Below are 17063 nucleotides of genomic sequence, written 5' to 3' on the forward strand. Positions count from 1 at the left end.
CAAATAGGTGGTTTGAGTCACTAAGAAGAAATATCTGTGGACCTTAAGAAATATTTGAAGTATTTTGAAAACCAACTATTTGGTAGAAGGAAATTAAGATACTTACTTTTTATAAGTGTGATGTTACAAAACCTTAATCTAGCAAAAGTTTTCTTTAACTCTGACTTTTCTATCTTTTCTTGACCCTAAGCTACTTATGCTATTTTGTTCCTAGTCTTCTCTCATTTTTGCTTTATAATTAATTCTTTGTTGAGTACTTTTGTTTTCAGGGAAACAAATATAAAATTACACCATCAAATATATTTTTAACCCTGATCTCTTACCCAGACCCCAAATCCCCTAATTCAGCATAATCATCTCACGGTATCCCTGGGGCTTGGCTCAGGACCCCCTGGAAATACCAAAATCTGTGAGTGTGCGTTATGTAAACGGGCTTAGTATTGGCATGTAACCCATGCACATCCACCTTATACTTGAAGTCATCTCTAGATTGCTTTTAATACCTAATAGGTAAATGCTAAATAAAGAGCTGTTATGCTGCATTTTAAGGGAATAATGGCAAGATAAAATGTCTGTTCATGTTCAATACAGATGCTGTTTATTAAAATTTTATTTTTTGATGAGTTTGGTTGAATATCTGGGTGTGGAATCCACAGTTATGGGAGGGCTGATCTTCTGATCCATTTAAAACTTGTAACTTTTTTTAAAAACTTGTAATCTTTTCATACATTTGCATTGCCATTTTTCTGATTTCCTGTATTCTTTAGGTTTGTGAAATCACCAGTTATAATTACTCATGATCCTAGCCCAGAACATCATCATCTCATTGTTATCAAATGAGCACTACCACACTCCCCAAAATAATCTCTCTTACCTCTCACTCAAAACTGTTTGCTTTTGATACCAAATAAATATTTCCAGTCACTTTCCTACTTCCTTCTTCTCTTTCAGAACAAATACTTTATTGACTGTGCAGGCAATTCCAAACTTTGTCTTACTTCAAAACTTTATAATCTGAAACTACCTGGCACACCTAAACATATTTTATATTATCTTCTCCACCAATACTTTATTCATGGTGATTGTTTCACATTCTTTAATACCAAGAGCTCACTCTCAACTTTGGCTTTCCTTTTTCGAGTTTCTGCTTCTTGTTTTCTATTGGTCTGTATTTGACCCAAACTTTGAGGGCTATTTCAATTTTATGTCTTCCATTCAGCAGCTACTCTTGCAGTCCTCAACACCTAGAACTTGATATGCAGTCCTGCAATATTAAACTTTTAAAGGTCTTCAATAATTTTGTGAAAAGTTTTAACTCACTCAAAGATATTAAGATTTCCCTGAAGAACTATAAAGCTCTTCTTTAACTCTTCCTTACCCCTATTATCCAATAGACTGCAAATTCACAAAAAGTGGTGAATAAATACTTGTTAATTAATTGGTGTTTCTTCTTAAAGAAATCTACATCAGGTGATGGAAAATAAAATTAGAAATAAATTCTTAGTTTACCAGAATGAGCAATATAAATTAGAAGTGAACTCATCAAGCAGACGAAGTGAAATTCAGAGAAAGAACATTGCTATCTCATTTTGTATGTACTTTTACCTTTTTCAAAATATTTAAACATTTACTATTATATTTTAGCAGCTCTGAAGTGCTTGTAAAAAATCAGAAAGTTATGAGTTGTAGCATTGTCAGTTACTTTTTATAAGGAATTCAGATCATATATGTTGATATACTTATTTTTACAAAGAAAGTTTCAAAATATGCTCACAAAATCAGACATCATTGGTCTGATTCCCATGGTGTGAACATTATACCCTCAAGCTGAAACATGCCTTTTACAACTCCATCTGTGCTAGATTCGCTTCCAAGTGGTATTTAAGAAGATCATAAATAAATAATAGTAAAAAATCTAATCTTGTTCTTCACAGCACAGAATTGAAGATTTAATACCATTAAGTTATTATCATGAGACCCTGTGAATTCTAACCATTGAAGTTTGCATATTTTCCCTTCCTTTTTCTCCCTCCTTCCTTCCCTCCTTCCTTCCTTCCTTTCTAACTAGTAATGACAAGAACAGCAGATTTTTCTATCTACAGTTTAACTGTAATCCTCAAGTGACACTTTTCTAAGAAGTTCTTAGTATTTTTAAGTTAATCTGGAAGACTTTGTTGTGCAAATGTGCTTATCTTTGGGCAAATAAAACAAGTACTACTTGAACTTTCCTAGTAAATCTAATACTTTCATAAATAAAGCACTCTATCAAAGTGAGTAAAGAAGTGAACAAAAATACACAATACTTTTACATTAAGAATCATGAAAAATCCTAATATAGAGAGGAAGGAGATGACACTGGTATAATTATAAAAAACATTTTTTTGCAAGAGCATAATGTAGTATAGAGTTGACTTTATTAAACAGTACTCTGTTTTTACAAGGCTAAATTTTTAACCAAACTTTCCAACTAATGAGAAAGTGACCACACTGATTGTTCAGAATGGCGATTTCCTCTGGAAAGTTGAAATTTCTATTGACTTCCCAATTTCTTGTGATTTTCCATTACCATATGATTTCAATATTACTTTTTTTGAGCTCGGAACCTCACTCACACTAAGCATGCACTCTACCACTGAACACAAGCCAACTTCAATATTACTTTTTAATAATGCACATAAACATGATAAAAATACTGAAGAACCATACTGTATGGTTCTTACAAGAAATGCAATCCAAATTTATGAGCATTCTTACCTCTTTGCTTTCTTCTAGTTCTGACTCGCTGCTAAACTCTTCAGTATTTAAGTTTTCAAAGTCAGACTCTCCAACAGCAATTGGCACTGTTACAGTGAGGCTGGGGTTGTTTATGAATGACATATAATCATTTTCATCGATTACATATTTTTCGACACTGCTTCCGGTACCTACACCACTGGTGGTTCCATTTCCATCTTTAAGATAATTAAGCTCTTTGCTTATTTCAATTCCCGTGTTATTGGACATGCAGCTGTCTATTTTGTTGCCCTCATGGATTTCTATGACTTTTGGCTTTCTAAAGAAAGCTTTTCGAAAACATTCCCGAATCTTATTTTTCACATAATCAATTCCCTTTTGCATCCTTCCTACTGCAATCTGGAGATTGTTCATTTCATTATCATCATCAGTAGCAGCAAGGTTGTCTGAGCTGAAAGAACTCAACAATAAGGCCAGAAAGAGGTTCAGAACCTAAAAGAAAAGAAGGTAAAAAGTTCTATTAGTATTGAAGTATATAAAAATAACAGGCTAAACAGGGAACTCAGATCTTGGCTAAAATTATTTTAACAAATGCTTCTTGAATGCTTATTATATTTCAGACACCATGTGGAAAGCACACACTATTTAAAGGACCAGATATCTTCTACCTGCTGTAAAGGCAAAATGATAAAACAGGCACCTCTTCCTTCTCACTGAGCACACTAGGAAAGGAGATCTAAGACTTAAATTGTATCTACTTAGACTTTTCAGTGAGAAGTCAAAACCCCATGTTTAAGGATTTTGCCAATAAGAAAAAATACTTCGATTTTAATCATTTTACTTCATCTTACCAGTTTGTCTAAGCAATGTTTAGCCTCATGTATATAAATAATAAACTTATTTATTTAATAACCTTCTGATCTTTACACAAACCATATACTTGAAATACAAATTCCTTTGGTTCAATGGTCACAGACTTTTGTAACAGTAGAAATTTCTAAATGCAAATTATGTAAGGCTCAACACATTTCCCATCAAACATACTTTGAAATTTATATGTTCAAATAGCTCAACAGATGGAGAAAACTCTAAAATTATTCCAAGGTTTAGACTAGACCCATATAATGTAAATTACTTTTTCATTCCTCTTTTTTGGTTGAGAAAATATGAGGAAATATTAATTCTCAGAGTGTCATCAGGATACATGGAAAAATTACCCAATTAACTGATAAACTATAGCAATACAGGAGTAATTCCTAATTTCTTATGTAAAAGGAAATTTATTTATAGGAGTATTTTTAACTTGAAATGTAATTATTGAGTTCCAGCATATGTTACATCATAGAAAGACAAGTGCAAAGCAAGAATCCTAGCTCATTTCCTTTTATCTGGATCAGATATTTTTGAGAATCTAAAGATTTCTAATTTACTATTCTGGAGAAAATTTTTTTCATGCTCATGGGTATTTCACTAGTATTGAATAATTTTATTTGAAATGTGTCCTTAAAGGGAAGACCTAATAGGATTCTGCAAAGAAAAACTTTGTCTACACAAGACTGAGAAATTTAAGCACTAAAACACACACACACACACACACACACTTACAAATTGCACTTTCACATTAATGCTTTTAAGTCATTGCTAAAAGTGTTTTAAATATGGCCAGTGTCCATACATATGAATAAATCAAATGATAAATCAAATGGCAATAATTTATTTTCCTTTATTAAAGCAAATTTAGGGAAGAACATATTTAGTACTCTGGTAAATTTTTTGGATAACTATACTCCACAGCTGAAATATAATGCTCTATTTCACTGAATTTGCCTTCAGAATTTGCTAGTATGAACCTATTCCCTGAGTAGGCAAACAGTATGAACTATAGACATGGAAAAAGAAACTTCAATATAGAATATATAATTATATTTTAAGGTACAGCAGAGATTGTTTTATCAAAATAACATTAGGATAATATTAGTCTTAATAATAAAAATGCATATGTGAAGGAGAAGAAAAAACAAAATTGGTATTTATGATCTCTGAGCTTTCATTAGGTAGTCCTCATTTAATTCTCACATCAATCATGTGATTTCAGTTTTGTTATTTCAGTGTCATAGATAGGGATCCAGAGCCTTGGGGAAGTTAAGTAACTTGCCATTCTCAGAGGGCCAGTACGGTGACTTGAGACTAAGCCATTTACCAGAAAATCACATTTGCCGCTCTGGCCTCCTTTATCTACTATCTAATATTTTTGTTAATGATGAGCATGTGCAACAGATACATACCACAAGGTTCCCAATGACCATGACCAACATGAAAACAATAAGGCACATGGTTTGGCCAGCGACCTCCATACAATCCCACATGGTCTCTATCCACTCTCCACACAGCACGCGGAACACGATCAGGAAGGAGTGGAAGAAGTCATTCATGTGCCAGCGTGGGAGCGTGCAGTCTTCATTGATCTTGCAGACACATTCTTTGTAGCTCTTACCAAAGAGCTGCATGCCAACCACGGCAAAAATGAAGACGATGATGGCCAACACCAAGGTGAGGTTTCCCAGCGCCCCCACAGAATTGCCAATGATCTTTATTAACATATTCAGTGTGGGCCAGGATTTTGCCAGTTTGAAAACTCGAAGCTGTAATCAAATGGAAAGATATTCTTAGTGGTAATAGCAAAGTAATTTTGGAAGTTAGACATCGCGTTTTATGTCACATTGTAAACCCACACCTGATGAAGAAACTTAAAACATACTAAATGAATTCAACTTCAAATCCAGAAAAAATAGTCTCAATAGTATTAGAATTGTAAATAAGGTTGTATTATTTAAAAACAAAAATTTTTAAGACTCATTTCTGATTTATCAAAAAATACCCCCATGAAAATAAATTGCTACTTTGATTGGAGACATTTTAAAATTTATCAACTAATGTCACATTCAGACTCTATTTTAGAAACTTAAAAGAAATATCAAAACCATTAATTATGTATTCTTCATAGACCATTATAAGATAAAAGTGAAATAAATTAATGAAAAAATAGTCTTCCTTTCAATTTGAAAAATGGTACATATATACTTAATTTATAATAAAAACTTACATATTTTTAATCTAATTTGTTTTCTATAATTCAGAAAAGTCTTTTATACTATTTAAAATGCTGAAGGCATCAAATATTTTTCTAAATCTTGTTCAAAAGATATACCTACTAATGCCATAGAGTTGATAAAAATCTAAGATTAATTCAGGCCCCAAATTTTTATTTGAATTTCTTTACATACTGTGATGCAAAAAAAAAAAAATGAACTATGAATTTAAAACATAATTTTAAAAAACACAATATATGCTTTTGAAGTGTTCTTTATATATCATCATTATGAAATGTTTCAACCATTTTTATTTTTCTTTTAAAATAGATTATTCTTGGCTTGAAAGAGAATACTTATGTATTTTCTTAGGATATCGCATATTGATGTAAATTATAGCACCATTATAAAAGGTGAAGTAAGTTGTAAATACACATTTCATAATATGTTATTCAAATGGGAGATACGGTGTAAACGTAGTGTACGCAGGTACCAGTCTGAAGGATCGAAGTACAGACAATCCCTCCACATTTGCCAGACCCAGCTCCATTAAACTCAGGCTGACGATAATTCCATCAAAGATATTCCAGCCCTCTTGGAAATAATAGTAGGGATCCATGGCAATGATCTTGAGAACCATTTCTGCTGTGAAGATCCCAGTGAAGACCTAAAGTAAAATAAAGAGCAGCATTTGAATGGCACTGAAAATCACTGGTGCTTCAGGATTTTATGAAGAAGAATGTTAGTGAGTAAAAATTATTTAAATTTTAAATTTAGCATCAATTCAAGTTTAACATTTTCTCCCGCAAGGTAGTAATTTGTTAAGTGGGTTTGGCTAAGTTAACAAATCCACTGGATTTCCAGGAAATATATAGATGTTAAAACATTTCACCATTCACATTTTAAATTTGATACTGAATAAGAGCTACTGAATTATTACCCTTTTGGTACACTATACTTCTACATGCAAATATATTTGGGGTTTGGGGTAATAATTTTGTATCAGGAATAAATCTGCATGTTATTGGAAGTTAATAAAAATTAGTTAATATATATATATCTTGTTCTAGATTTTGTGTTTTTCTTTAAAAGACAGCGTTTTATTTCTATGATTTTATAAACATTCCAGAAACAAGAGTATATTTACCATAAATATTTTATAATAATAATCTTTGATGTGTGTCTCAGAATTAAGGTTAACGAATTAATAGAGCATAGAACTGGAGATTTAATTGAAATCAGCAGGAGTACATACTAGGTATGCATATGCCTAAAATTAAGATCAATAAATTATTTGAGTGGCTAGATAAAAATGTATATTTGATAATAGAAAGAAAAACAATGAAACAAAGTCGATGTTTGCTTTTTAACTTAAAACCATAGGTGAAGAAGCACAAGGACATGAAGAGTTATGGAATTAGTCTTGCAAGAAGTCTTTTAAAACACTTCTCTTAATTCTCTGTAAGTTAAGGTTGCATTTTATGATCACAAAGTCAAGTGTACAAAGTAAATCAGATTTTGAAGGAATTCTGTGAAAACAGTATTAAGGCTCTAAAACAGTATTAAGGCTCTAAAATATTGCATTAATTAAAAAAAAAATCTTGACTCACTCTTATAAAAGTATAAATATAGCTAACATCACATTTTCCTAATCCTAGCAAGATCTAAGGGAAATGGCCATCCCAAAAACAGCTTAACTGCTGTTAGTCATTTTATGAATGAGAATAACTTACTATGGGATTTTTTTTTCTGATAGTGAGTTTCCCTTGTGAATTTAAGTTCTAACTTACACAAATTTGATTTCTCACATAAAAGTTTCAGAAGTAGCTACTATTTGAACAAGGCACCCTAGTGACAGAAATGCATTAAAGTGAGCTAGATAGTCTCTATTTTAATGATCTTCAAATATCTCTTCCTACAGAAAATCATGAGGTTTTCTTCTCAGGTCTTCTGAAATGACTAATTCTCCTGCATTTAAAAACCTAAACTGTAAATTCATTCTCTTTCATCCAAAACATAATCCTACCATGCAACTTCTCTTTAAAAATATTGTAATTACAATTTGCAATTCAAAATCAAACCTAGATCGATCTGAATGCTTTCAGTTTAGTCCTCCAAATCATTGGGGTTGTTGTTTCTGATACATTTTTGTCTAAATTTAGTATTGTCAGGTTAGCTGGGAAGTTTTTTATGACGAAGAGGTTATCTAACCTATTATGACTGGTGGACTCTTTCTTTTAGAGGAACTGAGCAAGGATGAGTTTTAAAATGACTGAAACCAAAAAACATGAAGTCCCAGAAAAACACAGTTTTCTTAGAGAAACTCAGTGGAAATTTGATGTCTCCAGATACTCAAATCTGATCACCCCAATCAGCAGAGAACTGATTGAATTTTTATGTACTGCAAGAATAGGATACAAAAAGGGGAACTTTATTTTAAGACTAAAGGGTTCCCAACTCTTTTCTATTCTTTTGTTATTGCTTCAACCAAAACCTTTATGTCTTCATCTGTAAGTCAGTATGAATTCACTGGAGCAACAATAAGCTAGTCCATAGAAGTTCAAATATATTTGAATGGGCAAACTAGAAACTCTCCACAAAAGCTATCATACAATCACCTAAACTGTATAATATAGTTTGTAAGTGTACACGAAATACTTTCCAACTTTTTCTCTCTATATAAAATATATATTATTTTTCATATGTGTAAATATTATAAAGATTGTTATGGATATCAAATAAGATTTAAATTATAGTCAAATTACTTTGAAAATTAAGCTATGATTTATTGATATGTTATTATTAATTACAATAAGGTTTCAGATCACAGCAATATATACAGGTTACAAATTTTCTTATCCTCATAGTTAGATTACTCAAGTCTATTCCCTGACATGTATCTTCTCCATGTTTATGAGCCTGTGTCCTCAACACTAACCTGAATTTAATGATGGTTCTATTACCAACAATCTACTAGTCATCAGTTCCCTGTTCCACTCTACTACCTCATTACTTAGGTCACCACCATAAAGTCATGGAATTTTAGAAGTGAGAGGAAATGAAGTCCCCTAGTCCAACACAGTCATTACTTATGTGTTTTAAGAAAACACACTCAAGGATATAGTGACCTGTTCAGGACCACACAGATAACTAGCATTAACTCTTGGACTAGGATGCAGATTTTGTGCTTTAGTTTAGTGTTTTTCCACTTGGTCACCCTAAAATCCAACATCTATTTATCCTATCCAATTGGAAGTTTTATTGTCCATAAAGTTTTATGGAAGTTTTATTGGAAGTCCATAAAACCTCAATTTCCTGCTTTATTTTGACAAATTTCCAAAATATTCTTCACCTATTCAGTTTCCCTAACTGACCAATATTCTGGGAAAAACACAAGAGCTAGAGCAGAAATATTTTCCATCAGTATGTCAAAGAAAGGTTCAAGAGGTTAATAGCATATATAAGAGGAAGGAAGCTGTTTAATAAGCACATGCTACATGCCAGGCACAGAGTTAGGTATTTTCACATTACCTCATTCGACCTTCACAACAGCACTCAGAGATGGGTATTAGTACATCCATTTCAATAATTGAAAACAAAGACTCAGATTGTTTGTGACTCTTTTCCAGAGCCCATATTTTTAGTAAGCATGGGCTACTATGTTCAAACCCAATTTCACCTGGCTCAAGACCTTGTGTTCTTTCCCAAAAATATGCTACCCCAGGCTGCCCTTTTGGGATAGAAACAACCAGTGGGTTCTTTATCAAGTGACCACTTTGTGAGCACAGAGGGAGATACAAAGAAAACTGTATCATGACTTCTGCCATTGAGTAATATATAAGAGGTTTGAAAATCCAAACTCAAGGTATAAAATTCAACCATGCTTTAATACGAGAGTATTAGGAGTTAAGAAAAGAATGTTCATAGGGACTAATAGTCATGTTAGAGGAGATGTGGCTCAAGTTGGACCTTAAAGAATATGAAGAATTGAGATGAGATGAGTGAGAACATTCCAAATATGAATGCAGAGAACAATGTACAGAAATATTTTGTTACATGTAAATATATAAACATTTGTGTGGTATTTGTGTGGCGTAGCTCTCAGAGATGGGTAGATAAGGCTCTTCTGATGGGGCTGTTTTGGCTGTTCAGGCAACAATGGATATTAATACCAGAAATATTATTTTACTAGTAGTTTTACAATTAAAAAGTCATACTTTGAAAGAAAAAAGTAATCGGGTTTTATATCAAGTTTATATAAGAAATAAAGGAAAAGTAAGCCATAGTATAATATCCCTACCTTTGGAGCCAGAAGGTCACTAGTTTAGGTAATATAAAATTGAAGTGAAGTTGACAGTCCTTCTTAATAAGCCAGGGGAAAGATGACCTTCCAGATGTGCCCTGACTGCATCTAAAGCAATCCTTCAGCTATGATATATAAACAGTCATAAATAAAGGACTTGAACAAAAGTTATACCACTAGAGTAGATAATTCCTAGAATTGTTGAGTGAAAAGCATACTTTAGTAGACATCAGAAGAAAAGCTCAAAAACAGACAAAAGACAAAAGAGGCAGGGGTGGAGTTACTGGAAAGATTGAGAAATTAAAATAATCAGAAAAAACCCTCAGCATCACAGATGCTAAAAAGATGGAGAACATGGCAGGTGTTCTCCTGAATCTAATAGTGCAGAAAAGTTGAAGTGACTTATTAAGATACAGATTTATGCAATTGTCTGCCCAGAATTCCTTTCACCCAGTCTGTTGGGTATTCTTCCTCCACTTCCTCAGGGCTGCCATGCTTTCATATTCTGCAAAGGCAGATGAAGCAGAGGTGGGCAGTTACCAAACTATGACCAACACACTTCTATCATGAAGGTCATTGAATTGGAACTGAAAAAGAGATCTAATCTTTTTTCCAGTGCAGAAGCTATAAGATGTAAAACCTGTGAGCTTGGAGCTGAACACAGTTGGTGTTTGGGCTATATCCAAGAACTTGAGTGAAGCTGTTCCTGAAGTCCAACTGCAAAAGCCCCTTTATAAAGGTGATTCACCTTTTCTTTCCATTCTGTGAGTCAGTCTCCCCACCCCTCCAAGTTGGGTTGAATTGGTAAAAAGGAAGATTTTGATTATATATGTCCACTCTATGTCATACTGCTGGAGGCTGCTGCCCTGTAGGGCCCGCAGTGGTAGCTGGCCTTGCCCTAAGATGGTGCCAAGAATCCCAACCGCAAAGAAAAACAAATTTAAGGAAGTGCTTTCTATTGGCTGACTGATCTCCTCCGCCTCCGTGCTTAGCTCGTGATCAGTACATGTCCTCATTACCCACCATTGAGTCTCCAGGAGCCAAATGCCTGACCCGTTAGGTGATTGGCTGTTATATCCCATAAAGCTGTGTACTTTTCGAGGTGGAGAGGGGCAGCAGCTGCGCCACGAGAGAAGAAGAAGAAGAGGGGGCAGCAGCTGCGCAACGAGAGAAGAAAGAGAGAGAGCTGCATGGCGAGAAGAAGACGACGACGACGGTGGCAGTGGAGGAAGAAGAACCAGGCACTCGGCTCAGAAGCTCTCCCATACAAATAAAGACCTTGAAACTCCATCTGAGAGCCGAGTCTTCATTGTACTCACTGGACGAGACATCATACCATTGTGTTGAAACCAGTAGGGAAAAGATGGTAGGAGAGAGGTGGAATCAGAGGAAAGAAACTTACACTTTTATGGATTAGATATTTTACTTAAAATCAATGAAATAAGTTTTTTTTTTTATAATTGATTAAGAGACCTTAGGCTCAGAGATATTAAATAATTTTCAAAAAGCCCACAGTTATTAAGAGCCTTAGGACCGTGCTGCTTTGGAGGTGCTATCCTCATTAGGGACTTTCTGTTAAAAAGAAGATGGAGATTTCCAATGCAAAATTGATATGAATAATAAGTTATTTTCTTTGGACATCTTCTTCAGGCATAAGAGAATGTTTCTAAAAGCACCCTGTATAATCACAATTGGAAGTTCCTGAACCTCAAAACTCTGATCAGATCCCTTGGATCAGAAAGAATTATACTATCACCTTAGGGCTTAACAGACTGAATAGCATCCATCACCATTCATGACCCCATCAATTTGCAAGGTAACAGTGTACTCCAGGTATAAAATACTTGCCAGAAACTATAAAGGGAATTGCTTATCACACATATCTTTATCTGAAACATTTCCAGGTGTTAGGCACTAAAAGTACATTGAAGTAAAATAAACAAAATCACATATCAATTTGGTTATTAGCTTTTCTTAAGATGCAGTCTTAAGTGCTAAAATCAGAGTGTTCAATTATAAACAAGAGTCATTTTTATTAGGAAAAGGCATATGGTATTTTGACGGTTCAAACTAAGCAAACTGCCTAACACAGAGGGGTTACAGTAGGCATACTTGTATATCCATTTCAAGAATTTTTTTTGCATGTAAATTTAGGAGGAAATGTACATCAGCACAAGCAAAGATGTATGCTCAAGTAATTTGGATCCAAATTATGGCTAAATTACAAATGCATTTTTGCCAACTAATTTCTTCCACAATTGTCACTTAAGCAATTCATTAGATAGTTTAATTTGAAACAATTATGCCCCTTCCCTCATTTAAAAGAAATCCAATCCTTGGTCATTCCTCCAATGGACATGATTTCTTTAAAGGCTGTGTATGTGAATGCTATCGCCTTTTGGACTGATAACCAGGATCCCATGATTTTTCTGGATAAACATTTTCAGTGAAAAAATACTCTAAAGACTGTGAGGAGTTTATAACTGTTAGACACCATGATCAATCTGTACCAACATTAGCCTCAACAATCAGCATTGACAGTGGACAAATTTTAGATTGTATCTCTGAGATTCTCTGTAACATTCCTTTACCTGTTTCTTCCTATGAAGAAAGGGGATATAATTTGGGGGGTTCTACACAGCACATATGTCCCTTCACCCCCCTTTGTCTATCTCTCCCATCCCTCCAAAGGAAATAAGTAAATTTTAAATGAACTTACCAGGTTTCCTACGGTCAATACACTACTGAATTGATCAGTCATAGGGTAGTGTTCCATGGCCATAAAGAGGGTATTTAAGACAATGCAAATAGTGATGGCAAGATCAACAAATGGATCCATGACAATTAAATTCACAAGATGCTTTACTTTTAACCAGGCATCACAGCAATCCCAGATTAAGAACACATTGGCAAATCTATACCAGCACGGTGGACATTTCTGTCTAGACTCTTCAAGTTCTAGGGAGATAACAAAGAAGAGTAGTAAATAATAATAAAAATGAATTATTGTTACTAATAGATTACATATTGTCTGACAAAACTGATGCTTACTTGGGAGTAGAAGTTCATATTAGCTTAATAAACTTGTGAAGATGGTCCTATTAAATAGTTAGACTTTCTCTTTTAAACACAAAAAATAAACACCTTGAATTTGATCTTTTTTTCCAAAATAACTGATTGAAGAGAAAATTCTGTATTTTCTTTATCAAAATAAGCATAACAGCAATATTAAATTTAGCAAAAGATTATTGTTTCTTGTAAAAGTGCCTTTTAAAGAACATTGTCTAAATCTAGGATCCTCATTAATGTGTGTGAACTATTGTTTCCTCTGATTCTCCTCACATGAATGTTGACCTTGTACACAATGAGAACATGTCTTTCTTCTTACTATAGATTCAGAGCCAAATGTACACCACCATTTATTCATATATTTTAGAATTCTATCTTCATGCATAAACAAATTACTGGTAATTTTAATGAATGAAGTCTGCTACAAAATTATTATGGGACTGTTTGGATATTCAAAATGCTAACATGACAAATATGAAATGCAATTGATATTTTCTCAAAAAGCTATATGTCATAATTTATCTATAAGATTGATTTACAAAAGTACAGTACTTATGTAACTTGCTCCAAATTTCAAGAAGTAGGGCCTTGTTTAAAGTGAGTAGTAGTCGCTGACCGTTCCTTTGTGTTAAAACCAACAAGCGTTCATGTCAGCCATCCTTTGGAGGAATATCATGCTTGCTGTGTATGTGGAACATGCAAGAGACAAATTTTTTAGGGTTCTTCTTGGAATGTTTTGATTTTGTTTCTTACCCTCCATTGTGTTGGTCAGGATGCTGGCTATGCTCATGGCTCTTTGCCTTCCAGAGGAATCCTCCAGCATTTCCATTGAAATCTGGTAAGAACTTAGTCTTCTCTTTCTGACTTCCGTTTCAGTGGTGGTGCCCTGCAAACCAAATACTGATGGCTCAAACCACCCTTTTAAAAAGATAATACAAGAACACATAGCGCTTCTTTGGAAAATCATGCTGCATGCAATTTCAAAATATTGAATTTATTATTATATTATAAACACTTCTTTGAAGAAAATATTACAGATGATACCCAGTTGGATGAAATTATATAAGGCAACTATGTGACAAAATATTTGAATTAACATGTCAGAGTTTTCAGGGAAAATTTTTATAAGCATGCTAAAATACTATTTCAATACAAATTATTTCAGCTTATAGCAATGATTAGCAGTCAGATCAATATTCCCCCAAGATCAATACTATGCTTATATAGTCTCAAGGCTGAATTATTTTCTCTGAGGTTATATTGACAACATCAACATATATGGGCCAATTCTTTTCCATGCACAAACACAGATGTACAATGAAATGTGTGTGCTTTCCTGAGATTTCTTCAATTATTTCTATATGCCATCCTACAAGAAATTAACACATGTTATTTTGGAGTCACTTTAAATTGCACTATAATATTGACCAGTTGTATGAAAACTGCTCGTTATCAATATATTGGTCATATAATATTTAATTATTTTTAGAATAAGAAATTTTCAGAATACAAATAAATAGCTCATTTTATAATTTTGGGTGAAAGTATCTAATCTATGTCTATAATAGATTTGATTATCAAAGTGCTTATTATTTTGTGTTGGGAGGTCTACTGAATTTGTAGGTATGGATTTCATTCCAGACTCTAAAAATTAAGTTCTTTTAACCTAAAGCATTTGAAAGGTAATGGTTGCATATAATTCAATTTGTTCTCAAGATTCTATTGTTTTCCATTCATGTATTATTTTAAAGTACTTTCATTTTGGGGAAATAGGCTAAACTGCCCAGGCCTTGATCATTTTGAATTGATGTATGATGTCAGTAGCAGCTAGTTTATCTATTATCACCTCTGGCTGAAGTTGTCCAGTAGGTGACGTTAGAGCTGATGGTCCACCCACCAAGGAAACCACACCATTGCAATCCACAGTGCTGTGCATCTTCCCATTTGCTGGAAGCCCTGGCACCATCCTGGATGACATACTGGCCTGACTAACGTTACTGTTGCGTCGTTCTCCATGTCTGTGAGGCACAAACAGTGAGTCTCTCCTGCTCTCGCTGTCTTCAAATGTGCTGTGCTCATCGTCAGCAAAGTCATTTTCAGATCCAACATCCTTTGCCCGACCTCTGAAGCTGAAAATGCTAGTTTTGCTATTTCGTCTTGGGGAAAACAGGGAGCCACGGATACTCAACAGAGACTGAGGAGAAAGCAAGAAAGAAAGGAAATGGGAGCAAGGGGTGGGGTAGGACACAGTTATTTAATAAATATTGTAGAAATGATTTGTTTATGTGTTGGAGTAATCGTGCTCTTAAATATAGGCAACCAGGCTTACAGGGAACATGTGATTTGATATTTTTATTAATGACCATAAGAAAATATAAGTGTTGTTCTGGCTAAGAATCCTGATTTGCAATTTACCAAGTACACAACTTCACTCTAGAATGAGAGATTATGTAACCATGCTACAATAGGTAAGGGTTCAGATGCTGGAGAGGATAAATTATTCTTTTTTGGGTACAAGTAGTACTATGATCTGAAGGGTTTGTAACTTGGAAAATAGGTTTTGGCTCAAAGGAGATTGTTGGTTTGAATTTTAACTACTTGTATCATTCATTTTATGTTTTGATAATTATAGTATTGAAAAAATACCATTATCTTTCCACTCTCTTTTCTGGATTCTAAACTCAAGATCTGTGGATCTGATTCTATCCACATAGGAATAAGTCACAAAACTTTACCTAAATGCTGTCTTCTAAGTTTCCTAAGTTTCTCAAATGGCAACCAACAATTCACTTTATTTGAGAGACTAAATGTCATACCAAACACAGTTGAGAGGATTTTCTAAACTATTACATGCATTACTATTCTTATTTAAAATTTAACACCAGCTTAAAGAAATAAGACATGTAACATGACTTTACCAAAAAGGGTGATAGGGTGATGTAGAATATAGCTTAGTCCTCTGCCTCTGACTTCACTTTAATAATTTAATTATAATGAAAAGAACTAGTTGATTAGAAGTGATTTTTTTTTTTAGTCTTGGAGATGAAACCCATGGTCTCACACAGGTTATGCAAGAATACTGCCACTGAACTACATCCCCAGCCCATAAAAATGTTTTTATTACTGATATTCATAAATAAATCAAGTAATTAATTTTCTAATACCAGAAAATGAGGATTTAGCTTAATGTTCTTTCTTTAACTTTTTGAGTGAATTTGAAACTAGCAGCATCAAATAACTGTGTTTATTGTATTCTTGGTGACAGTTTTCAAAAACATCTATATTTGTTGTACAGATTATTTGTTTACTTCCCTATTAATGCTGACATTCCTCTTTGCTCCCTCTGCTTGGTCTCCCATCCCCTTTCCTACTTCTTTTCGCAGTCGGGCTATGTACCTACACACTCACACAGATGTATGCACACATATGCGTATGCCAGCAGCAAACTTTCTTCCACATTTCCTTTCTTCAGTGTAGAAGCACTTAAAATACTTTTAGTGGAAAAACATAGGAAAAGAAGACTCTATCAGATTATTTTTGGTCTCTCTGCCTAATTAGGCCAGGCTGATATTCTTAGGTCCCATTTTTAGCTTTATTTTTTATGGCTTTTCCCAGACTCCAAAGCAGAAGAATAATTTTATTGCTCTCTAACCCAGTGATATTCTTGAGAGATATTATTCACCACAAAGTGCTCTATTTCTTTGGATTTGGTTAAATGCTCCACAGGAACCAGTAGCTTTTAGCATGTCTAACCTGAGGCTATGTCTCTGTGATACTCAGTTCCTACAGAAGTGTCTACCTAATGCTAAACAGTAGTGAAACTGGCTTCTTATCAAAGCAATCGGGAGAGTAAAACCTCCCCATTAATA

General features: G+C 33.9%; 1 protein-coding gene across 2 annotated transcripts in view; it reads right to left on the minus strand.

Moving 5' to 3' along the window:
* Positions 1-17063, minus strand: part of SCN3A (sodium voltage-gated channel alpha subunit 3) — a 113219-nt gene that overhangs the window by 36847 nt on the left and 59309 nt on the right. The window contains exons 13-18 of one of the 2 annotated variants that reach the window (XM_079134399.1): positions 15041-15388; positions 13948-14080; positions 12845-13083; positions 6316-6489; positions 5019-5375; positions 2755-3225 (exon numbers count right to left, since the gene is read on the minus strand). In XM_079134399.1, coding sequence (XP_078990525.1) covers positions 2755-3225; positions 5019-5375; positions 6316-6489; positions 12845-13083; positions 13948-14080; positions 15041-15388 — 1722 coding nt within the window. The remainder of the gene's footprint in view (positions 1-2754; positions 3226-5018; positions 5376-6315; positions 6490-12844; positions 13084-13947; positions 14081-15040; positions 15389-17063) is intronic. The other variant, XM_079134400.1, reaches the window with a different exon arrangement.

The sequence above is a fragment of the Sciurus vulgaris genome, assembly GCF_902686455.1.
Source record: "Sciurus vulgaris genome assembly, chromosome: 3".
NCBI lineage: Eukaryota > Metazoa > Chordata > Mammalia > Rodentia > Sciuridae > Sciurus > Sciurus vulgaris.